Source organism: Schistocerca serialis, chromosome 6 (genome assembly GCF_023864345.2).
Source record: "Schistocerca serialis cubense isolate TAMUIC-IGC-003099 chromosome 6, iqSchSeri2.2, whole genome shotgun sequence".
Lineage (NCBI taxonomy): Eukaryota > Metazoa > Arthropoda > Insecta > Orthoptera > Acrididae > Schistocerca > Schistocerca serialis.
In genome coordinates, this window is record NC_064643.1 from 162155037 (window position 1) to 162169777 (window position 14741).

Consider the following 14741-nt stretch of genomic DNA (forward strand, 5'->3'; position numbering starts at 1 on the left):
GCTATATATATATAAGAACGCTGCGCGAGGAAAAAAAGGCCCCAGTTCTCTCCAGACGCTGAATGACACGCCATCTGTGTCGGTAGTCGCGTCGCATCAGTGTATCTGTACAAACAGCCTCGGGTGCCGTATTAAGTTACTAGAGATACGCGGAACCATGAAAACATTATATGTGAAGTGTTAATTCTGGAATGATTTTCATTATCTAGCTTCAGTTTGCGTATTGTCGTATTTTCACGTGCCGTCGCGAGACAGACATTCTACCAAATATTTAGCGTGGCGTTTGATGAAATATTTTCATCAAATTATGGCGAGCATTTTTTTTAACATTTAATTCGGACATTTATAATTGCATCAGCGCATTAGACTCTGAACTGCTCTGTTAGTTAGGTTGTAGGGATACTTGTGTTTTTTATCAGTGAATTTCAGAATATACTCAACTATTTTGGAAAACCGTTTTTGATTAGAAATCCCGGACAATCTCCTAATTCTTCAGAGCTATAAGTTGCAGCTATAATTGTATCTCAAATGAAGTGGGCACTAGGATCTCTATTACTGGTTCCATGTTTTATTAAATCACTTTCTGGGTGCCAAAAAGTAAATAGAGAGCCAGTGTTGAGAACGGCGAAAGACAGCATTAACAACATTCTAAAAGCCAGAAACTGATTCAACACGCAAGCATATATACAGCAAACAGCAATTAGATTATTTTTACAAACTTATCCGCCGCCCCACATATGGTGCATCGGCCGGGAAATCGACTAAGTGAAAGTGATTTTTAACTATTCGGATTCGCGAGTGGAATGCGACACGCAGCTGAGTAATAGAACAGTGAAAGTGTTACGTGTGCATGTGAACGACGCAATTGGATTAACAACACATCTGGATTGACGGAGTCTAGCGGTGCTGCCGGCATCGCGAGAAGCCAGTCTCGCCGCACCGCAGTCGTCCGCTGGAGCAGCCGGCGCAGAGCCTGCAATTGCGGGCCACGCAAACACACAACAGCCGTCGGAGAGCCGTCTGCAGTTCAACGTGCCACGTCGCATCAGGAATCCTGGTACGCCGCGCCGGCAACGCCATACGTCGTGCAGAAGGAACTAAGTTAAGTGAAAAACTGTTAAAAATTTTACTAACCTGCACTAAAAGACTGTCGGCGATGGAACCGCCAAAAGAAACTGAGTTGAAACTTAAATTAGAACCTATGTCTGTTGAGGGAACTGTAAATTCAGACAACGTTTCAAGTATAAACATGCATGAAAGTAGTAATGTTAAAGTGAAAAATGAAGTATTGTCTCCTGACAATAGTGTGCGAAGGGGCAATGATTCAATAATAGAGACCCCTGTAGTAAAGCGGAAAGTAGAAATGGTAAATTTATTGGATGATAGTTTCTCTGTGTTGTGTTATGGTTTTAATGGCAGTCCACACATGGGATGGTAATTCCCCAGTCTACCTGTTGCTAACCTGTTAGTAATGGTGACACAGAATGTTGCAGAGAGTCCATTACTTGTCCTCAGAAGGCAGGCGTTCATGTAAAGGTGTTGTGATGTGCTAGGTGATCAATACGGAGATCCTCCCTTGTGACAATCAGACGTGGTAGACCAGAACCTTGACAATGGGTATGTCTGCTCTCACATTCCCATGCAGTTCGACTTTGGGCCACTGTTACATCTGATTTCCCTAGAAGAATGGATATTGCACGTTTGAATCAGTCAGCGAAATAGAACCCACAAACTTTGTGAGCTTCTGATAACGCTTTCACACGCGAGTACTCCGCACCTCCGTGTCCTTCACTGTCATCACTCAACATCTTTGCGCTGTTGACACCCCTTATCTACCCTGCCACGTCTGGTAAGAACACTAAACACGATCACCAGTAATGCACTTCGGCATTGATTCTAGCTGGCACAAAGAACTGCAACTCTAGTCATTTACATACTATGCATATCCACTGTTGGTTGTGTTCCTGAACACAGTTACAATGGCATACTACCATGTCTTCTCAGTGCTTCAGTTTTTTTATCAGACAGTGTAATTACTAAATGAAGACAAGAATTTATGGATGAGATAAAAATACTGAAGTTAGAAGGTATTATGTTTTCTGTTGTAGTCCAGACACTGGACTGCCCATTGACCAGAAAACATTGTGCATTGCAAAAACAAAAGAAAACGCTCAATGAAATACATCATACTTTGTCAAAAAGAAACAGATGAACTTCCCAACGTGCGATTAGTTCAGCTGTTATTATGCGATCTTCCTTGTAACAAGTATTAAATATTTGAAATACGTTTTACTAGCCACAATGTAAAATAGAAAAATAACTAGTTACACGTGAAAAATGTTAGAATGTTACTCTTCCTTACGTCATAATGAGGGCAGACACGAAGACTAAATGTCGAGTCTCACAATTTAAGCGATAAAATGTTACTTTTTTCATTGTAATGAGTGGGTGCAAACATGTAATAACAAAGCAAAGGTACAGCTTTTCTTTCTTTTCATTGCTCCTGCCCTCGTAGACTAAATTCTCTAACACGATCAGATTCGTTGCCATCGCCCTTTGAAAACATCGCGAAGAGAGTAAATGTATGTGAAAACAGTCATACATAGATCTGCAACAAATGACTGATAGAAATGCGGCTCAAAATTGTCTATTTACATAAAAATAAATAGTTTCTTTTGCTTCCAGAGCTAAGCTGGATAATCTTAGTTATTTCCGTTCCGAAGCGTTTCAGAGCAGCATCATATGTTACATACACTAAGAAAATTATTAAACACAACGATTATTGTAATTTATTCGCACTTAAAACAAGAAGAAACAACACGTCGAACACGTGTACAATAAAAATGGTTCAAATGGCTCTGAGTATTATGGGACTTAACGTCTGAGGTCATCAGTCCCCTAGAACTTAGAACTACTTACACCTAACTAACCTAAGGACATCACACACAACCATGCCCGAGGCAGGATTCGAATCTGCGACCGTAGCGGTCGCGCGGCTCCAGACTGTAGCGCCTAGAACCGCTCGGGCACCCAGGCCGGCCGTGTACAATATTCTAGTACACTACATAGTACATATTGGTACCTGTACATACTTGTAGATGTTCACTATTAGATTGGTGTGCATCTATGAAAGGGTTGGTGAGATGATGCATAAGAGACAGGGGCCATTTTGCTCCATCCAGTAGCGTCTTTCTGCTGCGTCTGTAGCGAAAGCTTCTGGGTGCACGTAGAACAGTTAACGTTGATGTTCATATTAGCTTAGGTATAGTAATGGTACCTACTCATTACAATGTTTATTGCGGGTGGTGTAAAACAAACATGACAACAGGTGACAGCGATAGTTGTTTTAGTAGATAAATTTTTCCAGAGGGAGTCAGAAGCAGAAACAGTGACCCAATCTGGCACACACCCCAGCGTTGCCAGTTTGGAAGTTTGTCAGTGGCTGGACCGAGTGGGACAGAGTGCACACTGGCAACGCTGCAAATTATTCAGCGTCTCTCTGACTGCGCAGGACAAATGAAGAACCAGCCTACTTACCTGCACATCGCACACCTCTTCAACACAGCGCCTCCTCCCTTACTTATCACAGCTCACTCATTGCATTGCCAGAGCACAGCTGAGGTGGCCAACCGGGACTCTACAGACCACGTGCCTGAATATAGTCACTACGCGAGATGTGTCTAAACTGTTTCGTACAACAACATGCTTTTCAGTTCTGAATCTCATATTTTATACAATTATGTGATATGACTCTGTGTGGGAAATAGTGCTTAAATGTGCTCCAAATGGGAAGCGGATGGTTTGTCTAATACATGCAAGAAAATGGCAGACGAGTGCCTTACTTGGTGACGACGATCTGGTCCTCGACCTCTGCGGTGCCCAGCCTGCGGTAGACGGAGAAGAGCATCCTGTCGCCATGGCAGGCAGACCCACGGCTGTCGATCAGTATGACGACGTACCGCCTGGTGGTCGTGAAGTAGCTGGGGAGATCCACATCGAAGGAGTCGTCTACTTGCTGGTGGCCTGGACCGGCGTACCTGTGGACGTATACAACGTTTCCTTGGTCTGCGATGTTCTAGCCTTCAGAACACTATGGTCGGTTTCCTGTCCACTCCCACTGTTAAAGCGCAAGCCACCGAACGAGGTGGCGCAGTGGCTAGCACACTGGACTCGCATTCGGGAGGATTCCCTAAATCACTCCAGGCAAATGCCAGGATGGTTCCTTTGAAAGGGCACGGCCGACTTCCTTCTCCGTCCTTCCCTAATCCGATGAGACCGATGACCTCGCTGTTTGGTCTCTTCCCCCAAACCAACCAACCAACCAAAGCGCAAGCCGCAAACAGAGTAATAGTTATCGTAAGATGTGCACCGAATGTATGAAAACAGAGAAAACCAGACAGTCCAGAAACAAGGCAGGGTCACTGCATCACTAGCGATATGACACGATAACAAGCACTTCAGACAGCACAACACACGTGATTTCTGGCTGCCGAGGTAGCCCAGATCAGAGTGAGAGGCGCCGGCCGTATGACACGCCGGTTCCGCTTCCTGTGGCCGGCAGTGGCGGCAGTCATAGTAGCGAGGAGAAGCATCACTGAGACGTTACCAGTACATGCTCTAGGCGGGAATACCGAAGTTAGCTAGTCATGTAAATGTAATTCTGAGCGAAAATGACATGGCTTTTGTACATTATAACTATACATTAAATACACTGAAGCGCCAAAGAAACTAGAATACCCATGCGTATTCAAATACAGAGATAAGCAAGCAGGTATAATACGGCGCTGCGGTCGGCAACGCCTATATAAGACAACAAGTGTCTGGCGCAGATGTTTGATCGGTTACTGCTCCTACAATGGCAGGTTATCAAGGTTTAAGTGGTGTTATGATCGCCGCAAGAGCGATGGGACACAGCATCTCCGAGGTAGCGATGAAGTGGAGATTTTTCCATACGACCGTTTCACGAGTGTACCGTGAATATCAAGGAACCGGTAAAACATCAAATCTCCGACATTTCTGCGGCGGGAAAAAAATCCTGCACGAACGGGATCAATGACGACTGAAGAGAATCGTTCAGCATGACACAAAACTGTAACCCTTCCGGAAATTGCTGCAGATTTCAATACTGGACCATCAACAAGTGTCAGCGTACGAACCACTCAACGAAACATCATCGATATGGGCTTTCGGAGACGAAGGCCCACTCGTGTACCCTTGGTGACTGCACAACACATAGCTTTACGCCTCGCCTGGGCCCATCAACACCGACATTGGGCTGTTGATGACTGGGAACATTTGTCTGGTCGGACGAGTCTCGTTTCAAATTGTATCGAGCGGATGGACGAGTACGGGTATGGAGATAACCTCATGAATCCATAGAGCCTGCTTGAAACCAGGGGACTGTTCAAGCTGGTGGAGGCTCTCTAATGGTGTGAGGTGTGTACTGTTGGATTGATATGGGACCCATGATACGTCGAGATACAACTCTGACAGGTGACACGTACGTAAGCATCCTGTCTGATTACCTGCACCCATTCATATCCATTGTGCATTCCGACGGACTTGCGCAATTTCAGCAGGAGAATGCGACACTCCACACGTGCAGAATTGCTACAGAGTGACTCCAGGAACTTTCTTCTGAATTTAAACACTTCCCCTGGCGACTTCTGTGTGCTCGTGGGGGTCCCATACAATATTAGGCAAGTAAAGCAGTTTCTTTGGTGTTATGTTAACCTGGGACCCAGAAACGACGGAGAGGCTCCGTCCCTGCCGCAGCCGCAGTCGTCCGCAACCCCATGACGACTACCGCAGTCCACTTCACCCCTCCGCCGGCCCACACCGAACCCAGGGTTATATGGCGGTTCGGCCCCCGGTGGACCCCCCCCCCCCCCCCCCCGGAACGTCTCACACCAGACGAGTGTAACCCATATGTTTGCGTGGTAGAGTAATAGTGGTGTACGTTTACGTGGAGAATTTGTTTGCGCAACAATCGCCGACATAGTGTAGCTGAGGCGGAATAAGGGGAACCAACCCGCATTTGCCGAGGCAGATGGAAAACCGCCTAAAAACCATCCACAGACTGGCCGGCTCAACGGACCTCGACACAAATCCTCCGGGCGGATTCGTGCCGGGGACCAGGCGCTCCTTCCCGCCCGGAAAGCCGTGCGTTAGACCGCACTGCCAACCGGGCTGGCTGCTCTTCAGTGTAGTTGACATCCACTGAAAATGAAACAAAATTGATTTTCACAAGCGCCCCCCCCCCTCTAACATTTAACCATATAATATACGACAGGTGTTCAATAAGTAACACATTTTTTCTGGTCCAGTTTCAGTAGAAAAAATGTAATTTGTTGTGGGACGTTGTGGAATATTCCTCCTTCAGTCCCTACAGTTTCATGAAGTTCCGGTAGGTGTCAGTGCTATACGTAGCCTTCGAAATGGCGTCTTTAATGGACGTTCGTTCCAAGCAGTCACTGCATTTCTTTTGGCAGAAAACCATAGTATTGCAGATATTCGTAGGCGCTTAGAGAATGTCTACGGAGACCTGGCAATGAACAAAAGCACATGAATCGTTGGGAGAGGCGTCTGTCACCATCGCAAGAAGGTCGCGCAAACCTGTCCTATCTCCCACGCGCAAGCCAGTCGCAGATAGCTCACACACCTGCAATACTGGAACGTGCGGACACTCTCATTCGACATGACCGACGAATCACAAACACATCGCTACACAACCCGACGTCACTGTTGATAATGTTGACACACTCATCCACCATTTGGGGTCCTCAAAGTCGTCTAGTGTCTTCGCAGTCTAAGACCATAAAGAGCAACGACGGACCATCTGTGTGGAGATGCATGCGCGTTACGAGTATAAGCGTGACAATTTCTGTCGAACTTCTTCACAGGTTGTGAAACAGGTTTTCATGACTTCGAACCGGAAACAAAACGGCGATCCATGAAATGGTGCCACAGCACCTATTCTCCGAAGAACAAACTGATAGCTGCATCTCTTCCGGTACAGCCATGGCGTCGGTCTTCTGAGACTCTGAAGGGGTTATTCTCTTTGATGTCGTCTCTCATGGTGCAACGATAAACTCCAAAGTGTATTGGCCATACTCTCAGGAAACTGAAGAAGAGACTTCAGCGTGTTCGTGGTCACCGAAATGCAGACGAACTTTACCCTCTCCACGACAACGCAACGCCTCACACAAGTCTGCCAACCCGAGAGCAGCCCACAAAACTTCATTGGACTGTTCTCCCTCATCCACCCTATAGCCCGTATCTCGCATCTTCCGACTTCCATCTGGTTGGCCTGATGAAGGATGCCTTCCGCGGGAAGGTTGTTGACGTAGGAAGACTTTCGCTCCGATGTCGACCAGCAGAGTGGTACCACGTGGGCATACAGGCTCCCCCAGTGAAGTGGCGGAAGGCCGCCTCATTGCACGGAGATTACGTCGACAATCATGCCAAAAGAGTGGCGAATAAAGTGGTGTATTAGAATCCTGAGTAAGGTCAACATGCTTTCAGAAAACAAATGTGTTGGATTACTTACTGACTGCCCCTCATGCTGTAGAACCCTCCAACAAGAAACTGTACCCAATGCGTCGAGAAATGAACAGGTCAGTTATATCTACATAAAACTGACATTCATTGTTACTGACATCTGTCTGTTGCAGAACTTACTTTGATCTCGAACGAATGTAGTTTCTGGAACAGACTGGAGTCCTCCTTGCCAACCAACAAGGATTCTAAAGACATCTATTACGTTAAACTTAACACGCGCTCTTGTTGCATGACTTTTGGAATGCCGCGGATCAAGGCAGTCAAGTGGATGCAGTATTTATAGACCATAAACCACTTGATAAAGAACAATATCAACATTTATTAACAAAATTACGGCCACGTGGGCTATGACACGAAATTTGCGGCTAGATTGGAGATCTGTTGGCAGGGAGGACCTTATGTTGGATGGAGAGTCGTCGACATAAGGAGAAGTTACTTGAGCCTTGCCCTAAGGAAGTGTGTTGTTACAATATTAATACTAACGGCAGACTTCTTTCAGAGGATGCTGCTGTTATCTAAAACGAAGTATTGTCTGAAAAAAAACTGAGCAATGTCTATTAAAATCTTGATAAGGTATCAAAGTGGTGGAAAGACTGGCAACTTGCTTTAAATATCGAGAAATGAAAAACTGTACACTAGAGGAAACTCAAAAACATAGTATCCGATGACTAAAACATCACTCAATCACAGCTCGAATGAATCACGCTTTCAAATACCAGGGTACAGCAGTTTTCAGAACTATGAAAGGAAATGAGTTGAAGGAAAAGCAGGAGACAGATTTCATTTCATTAGTAGGATACTGGAAAAGTCAACGAAGGAGGCTGCTTACAAGACTCGCGTGCTGCCCATCCCAGAATACCGCTCAAGCGTGTGGAACTCAACACTAAACAAGAATAAGAAGAGATACTGAATGTATACAAAGAAAGGCAGGACAACTTGTGACAGTATTGTTCACCCATGGGGGCGCTTCAGGAGAATGCTGAAAACCTGACGTAACGTGTGCTAGAAGACAGAAGTTATCTACCTTGTGAAAGTTTCCCCTTACAAAGGTTCAAGGTCCCCCCCCCCTCCCTCCCCATTCCTACCCGATTCATAAGAGAATCGAACTCCCATGTATTGTATAAAACACGTCAAACGTCTGATTAGTTAACAAAGGAGTTAATGCGCTAAATACTTGACGTTTAGCACCTAGAAACCAGCAGTTGAAGACGCAAAACACTGATTATGTAGGTTTTATTAGTTTCTGTTTATTGACACATAGCCAAATAAAATGTCAAATATAATTTTGAAATTATGTTTAAAATTTGTTGGAAACCGCTATGTGCTCTCAGTATCATACATGGGATGACTATAGTTTTCAGGCATTTTAGTGTTTATGACATCAAATCTCCTGAACCGTTAATTTCGCATACAGGTTCGGTGGTGTATGTGGATACTGTCTGCAAAATGAGTCGCACATAGAGATAGAAGTAAAAACGTAATAAATTAAAACGCCATGACTGATGCTGAAGTTCACTGAGTGACAAGTGAAAATTCAGTAAGCGTAAATTTTTATTCCTTTCAATATTTTGTGTGTTTGTGGTGGTGAGCGGGGAATATGCGAGGTGTCTAAGAGAAAAAGTTTCGAAAACGTTCCGAAATACGTTTAAAGTTTGTTGCAATTCTCTAAGTGCTCTCAGTCTCAAACACTGAATGAATATAGTGTGGGTAATTTGCGCGCCATAGGTTACACTGGCTCAATAAAAATACAGTTTCTAACATTAATACTCGACTTGCGTGTTAAGCCTTTGATGTAAGATTATGGCTCCATTACGACAGGCTTTTAAACTCGATGAATAATTATACTACAAAATTAAAATCCAATTTTTTTGCCCCTGGAAGCCATTAATAGCCAACCTGCAGCCGAGATCGGGCGACCATCATAATACAAATAAGACATGAATCACTCCCTTAGGAACCGCAAATTCAAGGTTAGACTAGGTACAGGGCGCATAGTGGGATTTAAGCAAATACTCGGCCATACTCCCTATGCGAATGGAATTAGAAGGGATCCCAAAACATGGCGTACTAAAAGTAGGAAATTGAATACGCTTGCACCCATAACACTAGTGTAATCCTAGCATTCCAATGAATTTCTCAAATTCTATATTTCATTAATTATTTTACTAGATTGAGTGATTACTACATGGTCCATAGAAATTAAGACACCAGGCTCTCATTATGGGGAGCAGGGTTTAAATTTCTGTTTGGTTGTCCAATTTTATGCTTGGGCATTATTTGCCTAAACTGGTGAAGGAAAATTCTGGAACGTTTCTTCTGAAAGGTAACAGCTGATATCGTTCCTGTGCTATCACTGATAAATACCACCACCACAACTGTCTTGTAGCTGGCAACGGTTACGCACGTTTCCAACAGACATTGATAGCGGTCGTGAAGGGACCCAGCGAAACCAATGATGCACGCCCACTGAGCCACACGTTCAGTAGGGACTACTTTTCTAAAGTTTATTCTGTTTCTCCACTGTGTGGAACTTCAAAATGACATTTTTCTGCTTACTTTTGTTGATATCAGGTAGGATTTTCTCTATAAATCTGAATTTTTATGTTTCACATTTTTCATGTCACTGTAGCCTCACATTATTGGCGTATAACACATTTTTTGTGAATATTTCTTCCCTATTTCATAGCTCACTGGCTACCCTCGATGTAATCGTAATGATATAATTTCAGACTTTCGATAAAAAAAGGTATCATTCCTAATGTTATTAACAACATTAAAAGATTGCATACACTATTGAAGTATTCGTTTTGTAAATTTAAACTTGTACCTATTGAACTATGCATACCATTTAGGAATCAGAGGAGTCTTAAAAAGTATTAAGTAAACAATAATTATCAATCGTTTGTGATACAATTAGTCTTATATATTTCCTATCAAAATTAGTGCTTGGAGCATGACGCGTTCTCAAACTCAGTAATCAGTTACACCAAAAGTAGCAATTTTTGAATTTGGCCCCCTCTTAGATAAATTTCTGTGAACGTTCATGGACATTATCACTCTTTTAAAATATGCTATTTCTTTTTGTTACAACAATGATAGCTAAGAAACTGACGGAGTAGTTTGTTCACAGTGAGCATCTAAAGCAACAAAATGTTCAATATGTAGGTGATGATTTTTCATTGTTTTAGTAATGGCCTGAGCCAACGACAGTGCCTCGAATCCCTTCATTCTACTTTCTTAAGCCACCAACTGCGGTGCAAGATTTCAGTCAGTGTGGTATTTGGCTGGTGGTGGTGTCAGTGTGGTCTTCCATCTAAACGTTAAGTTTTAGCATACCAGACAGCATACATAAATAAAGAACATAAACATCTGCACTATGTGCAGGCTAGTCCATTACAGAGATGTTATTATCGTGTAACCACTCCGCCATAGGCCGTGCACTATGAATAGGTGCTCGATCGTGTAGAAAGATACAATCCCCATCTCCAAATTGCTCTTCAACACTGAGAAGCAAGAGTGTGCTAAAAACATCAATATAGGCTTTTGCTGTGATAGTGCAACGCTAAACAACAAGGGGTGCAAGCCCCCTCCATCAAAAACACGACCACACCATAACACCACCGCTTCCGAATTTTATTGTTGGCACTACACCCGCTGACAGATGACGTTCACCGGGCATTCGTCATACCCACATCCAGCCATCGGATCGCCACATAGTGTACCGTGATTCGTCAGTCCACACGACGTTTTTCCATTGTTCAATCGTACCATGTTTACACTCCTTACACCAAGCGAGGGGTCGTTTAGCATTTACTGGCGTGATGTGTGGCTTATGAGCAGCCGCTCGACTATGAAATCCAGGTTTTTCTCACCTCCCAGCTAACTGTCACAGTACTTGCAGTGGATCCTGATACAGTTTGCGTGAATTCCTGTGCGATGGTCTGGATAGGTGTCTGCCTATTACACATTACGACCCTCTTCAGCTGTCGACGGCCTCTGTCAGTCAACAGAGGAGGTCGGCCCGTACGCTTTTGTGCTGACCGTGTCCCTTCACGTTTATCAGAAAATGCAACACCCAACTGGAGCCAAGACTTTAACCACGCGCTTGACAGACAATACATATGAATAACACACTCTATAGTGACACAACAAGCTAACATACAATGAAGCGCAACTGGCGACTGAACTACAAGGTTTATATGTGTGACAGAATTAACCCACACCATGACCTGACTGTGCCTTTTGGTTCTGTTTCAGTTACAATACAATCAGAATGCAACCCAATCTCGCCATACCTTTCCAAATGAAGCACCCCTATGTAAGCACAGCTCCATCAATGTAGGCAAAACGTGCGCCCCGTTTGTTTTCACAATTCAGATCCTTGTCTCACACACTAATGCTAGCACACATGCAGTTGTAGACACATTCAGTGGCATAAGTCACTCTTACACCTCACTTTAGAATAATCATAAGGGAAACTGTTTTCCACAATTTGTTCCTAGCTTCCAGAAGCCACGTCATCTGGATGTATGGTGGTAACACCATCTGCTGTCCAAGCCAAACAACGTCTGTGTGAGAGACAGCCACACCACATGCCGATCGTTGCTTTCCCATGGTTCAGCGCCACCTCTCCCAGTCTCTGACTCCACAGCACTGTAGTGCTCCTCCAGGGCCCACATCGTTTCGCTTACATAAACCAACTCCCAATTCCACAGCAGCATCGTCAGGTGAAAAGTGTGTCCCACTGCTTGGACAGCCACTCTGATAATACAGGCAACCATGGCTGACGTGCCATGCCAGGCCTAGTATTAAACGTGAGACTTGTCCGCCCCTGATGCTGGCTCAAGTTGGTGTGGCTGCTGCCGCATCCTATTACCAACTCTAAGTCCAGCTCCTATCGCCTGCTAACGCCCAGCCTCCAGCCATCTGCCTAAACTCCACTGCTCGGTGGCTAACTCTCAGGCAGCGATTCTGGAAGATAACAGTCCGACGACCCACCATGCACGGCCCATTACCACACTCAGCGTCTAGTCCTCCACTGCCCATGGGACTGTGAGCCAGTTTCTGGTTGTTGCATGCCTTAAAGTAGTACTTCCCACAGCCCAATCACTGTGGCACGCCGCCACAGCAAAGCTCAGCATGACGCTGCAAACGCCAATTGGGCGACATACGCACTTCCTGGTGTGATTTGAGCACCGGACGTGTGCTGGAGCGAGTTGGTGGACGGAAGGAGGGCGAGTCGGGAATTTCATTTCACAGCACACAACACCAGAAAGACTGGTTTGCTGAATTTCGTCATTCTAGTGCCTCGGTTGATGACGAATTTCGGAAAGACCAAAATCGGCTGTTGTTCCAAAAAACTTCGATGCTGTGTGCAACACAAGACAAACAGGGTGAAACTTTACAACCCACGACAAGGAACATATGAATGCCCTTCGACTCAAAAACATAAGTACGTCCAAATTTACATCACAAATCGCTCATTATAAGCACTCTCTTGGTGATATCAGTAACGAACTTTCTGTTCTAAATACTGCTGACGAAGGCTTGCAGATGGATCTCATTGAACAATTAGAGATTTACTTTCACAGTTAAATTAACCCGAAAAATAACTAATGAAGAAATTAAATCAACGCAGAACTCTCTCTTCCACAATTTTCAGGACATCCTGGTACCACATTACATTTCGCTACCGCCTTTATCCCGCATTGTGCGCATTGTCGGCAGGGTTAAGTACGGAATTGGCATGTTAAATTTTAAGGGGTGGCTGGATGCCCTTCCTGCCATCACCCCATACCCCCTCGGGAAGGAAGTAGTGTACCCCAGCTGTCTGCGTCTAGTGTACAGCGTGAAATAGTGTGAACGTGTGTCTAATGTCTGCGAGTCGTGTAACTGAGGCTCGACGTGGGGACCAGCCCGGTATTCACCTAGGAGGATGTGGAAAACCGGCTAAAAACCACATCCAGGCTGGCCGGCACACCGGCCGCCGTCGTTAATCCACCGGGCGGATTCGATCCGGGGCCGGCGCGTCTACCCGAGTCCGGGAAGAAGCCCGTTAGCGCAATAAGACATATTCATCCTCCTGCGTAAATTATATTCTCTTAGTCATTTAACAACTATGGCTGTGTGTAACTCATTACCTCTTTAGTTACATAGTAAATGACCATCTTCTGTCTGCCATTGCTTACAAATAGATTTGTTTTTGGTGCGGATCTGCATTGAGCAAAACACAGTTTTTACTTTCTTTTCATATCCAATCTGAAGTTTAGGCATGATAACTGGGGTCTTTTCTTATCTTCCTACAAAACAGGAAAAATGCTTTTTACGACTTGTACCTACATAAATTTGAATGTTTAAGACAGTATCTACATATCTGAGAAAACAAACTTTTGTATATATACCAGGTTACCACATGCTGTGGAGTTCTTGGAATTTTATGTTATTTCATGAAATTGTTTTGTTTCACCATTTGTCATCTGTAATCTTATAGAAATTAATGTAGAACAATTATTTACTTCGAAATTTTACGACTGGGCACGCTGTGGTTATGCCTACCACTAACTAATATTATGTGGAAGATTGAGTGAGTGTGTGTGTATGTGTGTGTGTGTTTGTGTGTATTTGTTTGTTTGTTTGTTTTTGGAAAGGAAATTTGAGGTGTTAATGAGTTGGTGTTGTCTGATAGTTCGTTAAGAGCAGACAACAAAGTTCCACTACAGAGAAATGCATATTCATCATTATTTGTTTTCGTTCATTTATGACCCTGCATTTGATTACTTTCTTCAGTTATTAGTTTTAGCGGGTGGCTGTTGCTGAATTTGAGAATTTTAAAGTCTTTGTTGATTTTTGTTGGGCTACAGAATGACAGCTGTTACTTTATACTGCTCTTCTGGGTTCTGTGTACCTGGTATTAAAGTTTCTGCTTGTCTGTCTTATACAAATCGATTTCAACTCCTGGCACGTCAGTTGGTAAATACCAAATGTGTTGTGATTGTCTGTGCTTCTGTTTGTTGCACATCATTTTCTCGGTAGTGACTTCTCTGCCCTGTAGGCTATTTTTAGCCCTTGCTTTTCGAATATGTTGCCTATTCTATGGACTGTTTTGTTGTTATGAGAGTATACCATTTGCTTGTTGTTATGGGTGTTTCTTCTTCATGTGTGCTTGTGTGTGTGTGTGTGTG

At 44.1% G+C, this 14741-nt stretch overlaps 1 protein-coding gene across 1 annotated transcript in view; it reads right to left on the reverse strand.

Annotated features, from left to right (window-relative positions):
- LOC126485130 (venom dipeptidyl peptidase 4-like) overlaps nt 1-14741 on the reverse strand; it is a 293595-nt gene that overhangs the window by 53504 nt on the left and 225350 nt on the right. The window contains exon 13 of the mRNA XM_050108774.1: nt 3843-4037. Coding sequence (XP_049964731.1) covers nt 3843-4037 — 195 coding nt within the window. The remainder of the gene's footprint in view (nt 1-3842; nt 4038-14741) is intronic.